Source organism: Garra rufa, chromosome 15, assembly GCF_049309525.1.
Source record: "Garra rufa chromosome 15, GarRuf1.0, whole genome shotgun sequence".
NCBI lineage: Eukaryota > Metazoa > Chordata > Actinopteri > Cypriniformes > Cyprinidae > Garra > Garra rufa.
The window spans coordinates 12,054,986-12,060,492 of NC_133375.1; the positions used below are offsets into that span (position 1 = coordinate 12,054,986).

The following is a 5,507-nucleotide window of genomic DNA, read 5'->3' on the forward strand; positions in this document are numbered from 1 at the left end:
AGCCAGATGTTCATTTCCCTGGAATGACGTTTCCATATTTGTGGACAAATGAGCTCAATTTCTCTGAGATCAAGAGTTTGAGGCTCTGCCAGAGCATGACCTTACAGGTAGATGCTTAAGGAAAAGGGTAGGCTACTAATTCATACAAAATTATTTACACGCTTCATAAGGAGACTTCATCAATTATTAAATGCAACATCTTCCTGCAATTACCAGAAATGAATCTCTGTCTCGTCTAAGTTCAGAGTCTGCCTCTTATCTTCTGAAACACACATAATATTCACACTTTTTTCCTGTTCCACTGTTTTTAAAGTGCTGTCTTGATAAAAAAGGCAATTAACATCAAAGAAGCTGAACCTGCGTTTTAAGTATTAAACTCAGTCCAGTATTAATCCTCAATCCCATGGCTGCATTGTGTTCAGAAACATCACCCTTCCTAATGCAATCATGGCGGTGAATATTAATTTTTTAAAAAGGATTGGAGGGTGTCAAATTGACCTTAAGGGAGACTGAGAGTTTATCCGACCATATCAACATAGATCTGCCAGAGCTCCAATTAATCTCATATTCTAATACATCCAAACATCTGCCCTTTTGAATACAAATTTCCTCTCTCTATATCTAGAGTAGGCACTAGTATATTTGCATTAATGTATGAGGATAGTGAGGTTACTGTAGTCCATTCCACTTGAAAACAAGAATCTGTTGACAATTTTGTTCTAGAGCTATTTTGGAGAATTTTAAATGCATGGTTTTCATAAGTAAAATCTAATTTTCTTTGCATAATCTTCAATGTGTCCCAATGACGTGCATCGACATAGAAATCTGTTCATCTGCACTAAAAGCGCCATAGTTATTCTCTGACAGCAATGAGTCAGTTGGCACACACAGCTCAGTGGTTTTATTTTTCAGGAGCAGTGGAAAACCAACAGCATTACACTGAAGAAAGAGGAGCCCAGGAGGCAAAATGGATACAGTTACCAGGAGCCCGTCAATTGCAAAGCTTTTGAGAATGCAGCCCGAATGCAATGTCCTGACACTTACAAAAAAAAAAAAAAAAAAAGTACAGTAGAAGGATTTTTAATCGTGTTGTAGCTAAAACTGAACTCCTCATGTTTGTTTTCCCCTTGGGGAAAAATGGAAAATATATATATCTATATATATATACGGGGGAAACAATAAGAAATAGCAGGATAAATAAATACAAAATCATTCACATAATAATTTACAGCTCTCATCTTAGACTCCTAATTGATTCAAAATGACCTGCAATAAAAAGATTCTTTTGAAATAAACTCTGGTTTAAGAAGATACTAAATGAGTTTAGCAGCAAAACATGTCAAAGCATTGGCACGAGAAGTAGCTGAATCATAAGCACTGGCAGATATGGCAAACCAGCCACATTTATCAAGCACATACATATATAGTTGAACTGGTGCCAGTGGAATCAGGGAAGGGATGTGAACTCACACACACGCAAAAAAAACCTCCACACAACAGCATTCGCACACCCTCTCACACACAGCATCCATTTCCAAACATACACGGCAGTCAGACAACACACATCAACACATACCCATTCGCAATATTTGCTCACACACACGGGGATCATTAGCAAAAAGACAATGACCAAAGAAATAGAAAGCATCAGCCCTTAGTCCCAAAGTATCACCCTGCTGAATGTTCAGACATTTAGGGTGCAGTAGATCAGTGTACACCAACAAATGATAATTTGTTCTTTTTTATACAAAGAAAAGTGCTGAACCAAGTCAGAATGAGCACCTCCAGTGAAATCAGGAGGAGTTTGTGTCATCTGACACAGTCTAAAGTCATTTTTGATGATGCAAAGAGTCATATTAAAAATGAAAAGTACTTATCTAAAGTTCCTGTAATAAACAGTTTGCTATCAGAAAGGCTTCCATCCATGACAGGTGTTCTGTATTCACAGAGCCTTTCTGCATCACAGCATGTTAGGAAAACTTCCCCACGGTCCCAAGAAGCCTTAATGTTCGATTGGAGAAACTTGCGTCAGCTCATTTCATACACATTGCCCCTGGCAAGGATTTCCACAGGAGTATTTCACGTCTTTGTTCCTCAGAAGTAATGCTGTGTAGGCACTGGTAGATCAATCAGCATGGAAAAGCTGTATGTTAAGTTTCTGAATGGTGTACCTTTGAAATCCTCAGAGAAATCTGTGCTTGCAGTATCTCCAAGGCCTGGTGTTCGTAGAAAGGCGAGTAACAGAAATAAAAAACACAATAACCTTTGTATTGACCTCCATGTGGCTTGTCCTTGCAGGTGTGCGATAGTCCCCAGTAAGTTTCAGCCTTGATTTGTCAATGTCTGTGAATATTTTTGGATTAGCCCTGAATGCCAGGAATCCAACGCCTGAGGCGGTAACCTGGAGTCATTTGAGTAGCATAGTGTCCTCAGTTCACCAGGCAGCACAAAAGCCCTTCGTTTACATCGCAACAGCACCGTTATTGTGCTTCTTTTAGTCTGAGTAGCCATATGTTTGTGGATCCACCTCAGGAGCTTCAGAAGAATGTGCCTTTGGTGTTCTTGCAGAGAATCTTTTTGAAGGCTCTGCGGAAGTCTTTGTTGAAGATGGTGTAGATGACTGGGTTGAGGCAGCTGTTGCAGTAGCCGATCCAGAAGAAGAACTTGAAGAGCGGCTCTGGCAGGGCGCACGCCTCCGGGCACACAGCCTGTAGGCTGTACGAGAAGAAGAAAGGGAACCAGCAGACGACAAAAACGCCAATTACCACGGCCAGCACGAAGGTGAAGCGTTTCTCTCGGTTCACCATAGCTTTGCGCCGTGCTGAGTTGGGTGTTCCTTCTTGCTTCGTCTTCCGGGCCACCAGCTTGGCGCCTTTGGCGGTAGCAATCATGTCTCTGTATTTCTGCATGGTGGCGGGGGAATGGATGCCGCTGGGCGTTACGCTCGGGGTGCAGGGGACCTCTAACCCTCGTCCACCTTGCTCGGTGTCCGAGTCGGAGCTCATGCTTTCTCCATTATTGTTGTCAGTGTGTTTCACGATCTTCTTCGCCTTTTTCCCCTCTTTAGGTTTATGAGGAGCCATTTCAGATGAGTTTGAAGGAGACGGGGAGGGGCACAGTGTGGTCGGTGTCAGTGCTGTTGAAGGAGGTTGCAGAAGCCTGTTACCAACTGGGGGGCTTGCCGCCCCCTGGGCGGACTCCACTTGGGACACGGCCAGAGTCGGAGGCCTTGTTTTTTTCTGCAGGACAGAGGGTGTTTCATCTCCTCTTCCATTTTGTAGACCCTCCGTGTGGACCTTGTGCTGAGGGGTTGCAGAATTTTCTGGGACGTCCTTGCGGGGCTCCCCTGGTGGACATCGCGTGCGCTGCTTGGCGATCTGGTAGATCCGCATGTAGACCAAGATCATAATCAGACAAGGAGCAAAGAAGGAACCGATAGTAGAGTACAAGATGTACCAGCGCTCATTGTTCAGCTCACACTGTGGCAGCCCACCTGAATCACCACCACCTTTGTTCTTGTTCATGGAGAGTAGCGGTGGAAAGGAGATGACCGCTGAGATCAGCCACACCACCAGAATGGCACATTTGATGCGTTTGGGCGTCCGCTTTGGGCCGTACGTGACGGCGCGTGAGATAGACATGTAACGGTCTAGACTGATGGCGCACAGGTGTACTATAGAGGAAGTGCAGAACAACACATCCAGCGCCAGGTAAATCTCACACCACACAGAGCGGAAATACCAGTAGCCCATAAGTTCATTGGCCAGCGAAAATGGGATGATAAGGGTGGCCACCAAAATGTCTGCGGCCGCGAGGGAGACCAAGAAGAGGTTCTGGGGTCCTCTAAGTGAGCGGCTGGTTAAAACAGCGATGATGACCAGAATATTGCCAACGATTGTGAAGAGAATCATCAACGTGATGGCTGTTGCAAAGGCTGCTGTGGCTTCTGGAGTGTACGGAGCGAGTTTGATGATACTCTGGTTGCAAGTCGGTGAAGACGTGCCTCCTGTGCCATTGATGTTGTGGCCATGCAGACCCGCGCCGGCAGAGCACGCACCTTCCATGATTGCCACTGCACTCAAGTTGACTGATCTTCTCTATTTTCTCTATTCGTATTCCGAATTTAGACAGAATAAATTGAATAATTTCGTTAAGATGTTTTATATATTTTAATATATTTGGTCGAAACTAAATAAACGGTTTTACATATAAACGAATGAATACATCTCTAACTACGCTAAAGATTATGTCAGCCATTGTTATGTCACATCTCGTCGTGCCCTGGTGCTTTATTATTTGGAATAAGCGTCAGCTGGTTTATGGAATAATTCTGGAAACGTGTAACTTAATTTAAAGGGAAGGCATCAAATAAATTAAACGTCGGATAGATTATATTTATTTAATTATCATTTCTGATAAAGTATAAATCTACAGTTCTGTCTCTGAACTATCAACTTCTGAATGTTTTTATAGACGTTAAGGAGAAAAACTAAAACAAAACAAATAAAAACGCCCAGAAACACAGAAATACAAGCTATGCTGCCCAGATCGATTAATTTCCAATATGAAAATGCACCGCAGTGTATTGTGCTTCTAAATGATTTGAGTAACAATTATTCAATTGTAACATTTTAAATATTCTAAAGTTAAAATTACCAATAAAAAACGTTATAAATTCTTAACAAGTGCTTACAAAACAAATATATTGGAATACTTAAATCTAGGTTACCCAGATGCACAACCCTCCACGGAGCGCAAGGCTTTAAATATAAATCTCCAGAGAGCACGCAGCAGTGCGCGGCGATGTGCCAGTTTCCCCTCACAGTTTTCACAAGTTTGCAAAAAGAATTTAAGCGCAACAACTACCCTGATAAATGTCGGAGTCTGATGGAGTTGTGTCGCTGTTACATTCCTGAGTGGAGAAAGTCGTCTTAATAAAGAATCAGAGGCACGCCAATATTTGCCGGGTATGTCCAAGCACTAAAAGAAGTGTAATGTCTGGAAACTGTTTGTCCTCCGTCTCGCTCCGTGTTTCTCCCGTTTCAGTCACAGTATCTCAATCAGCAATGCCTCCTGCGTGCTTCGCGTATTACCTCAGTGACAGTTTTAAGTATCGGTGCGGCTCGCCCGAGCCGCTCTGGCTTCATATCTACGCAGCGGTTCTTCTCAGTACCCCAGTATAAGTGATGTCAGGACGGGCGTCATGAGGCGAACTCTTCCCTCCCACTTAAATGCCCGACCTATCCTAACACTCTGTTGTCAAACATAAAACAAATACAGGCGTGTAGTGGATGCAATTCAGATAATAGATTTGGGAGAAGTCAACAATCCAAACAACTTGCATTATTGATGAATGACATTTACATGATGAAGAGAAGGCTACAGGATTCATTTCACTATATTCGTTTGAAAAGTTGTAAAACACCAAGAATAAAACGGCAAAACAATATTTGATCATTATGTTTCTGACAACCCCCAACCCAACAAAAAAAGCAACACATGAAAAA

The 5,507-nt window shown here is 42.8% G+C and overlaps 1 protein-coding gene across 1 annotated transcript; it reads right to left on the minus strand.

The window, feature by feature from the left end:
- Positions 1 to 884: 884 nt before the first annotated feature.
- On the minus strand, positions 885 to 5,127 carry adra2b (adrenoceptor alpha 2B). The gene has a single exon (XM_073819051.1). The coding sequence runs from the start codon at positions 4,062 to 4,064 to the stop codon at positions 2,538 to 2,540; it is 1,527 nt and encodes a 508-aa protein (XP_073675152.1). The 5' UTR covers positions 4,065 to 5,127; the 3' UTR covers positions 885 to 2,537.
- Positions 5,128 to 5,507: the final 380 nt, after the last annotated feature.

Excerpts from the sequence above, each read along its gene's own strand:
- adra2b (XM_073819051.1), bottom strand. The coding sequence starts at position 4,064 with ATGGAAGGTGCGTGCTCTGCCGGCGCGGGTCTGCATGGCCACAACATC.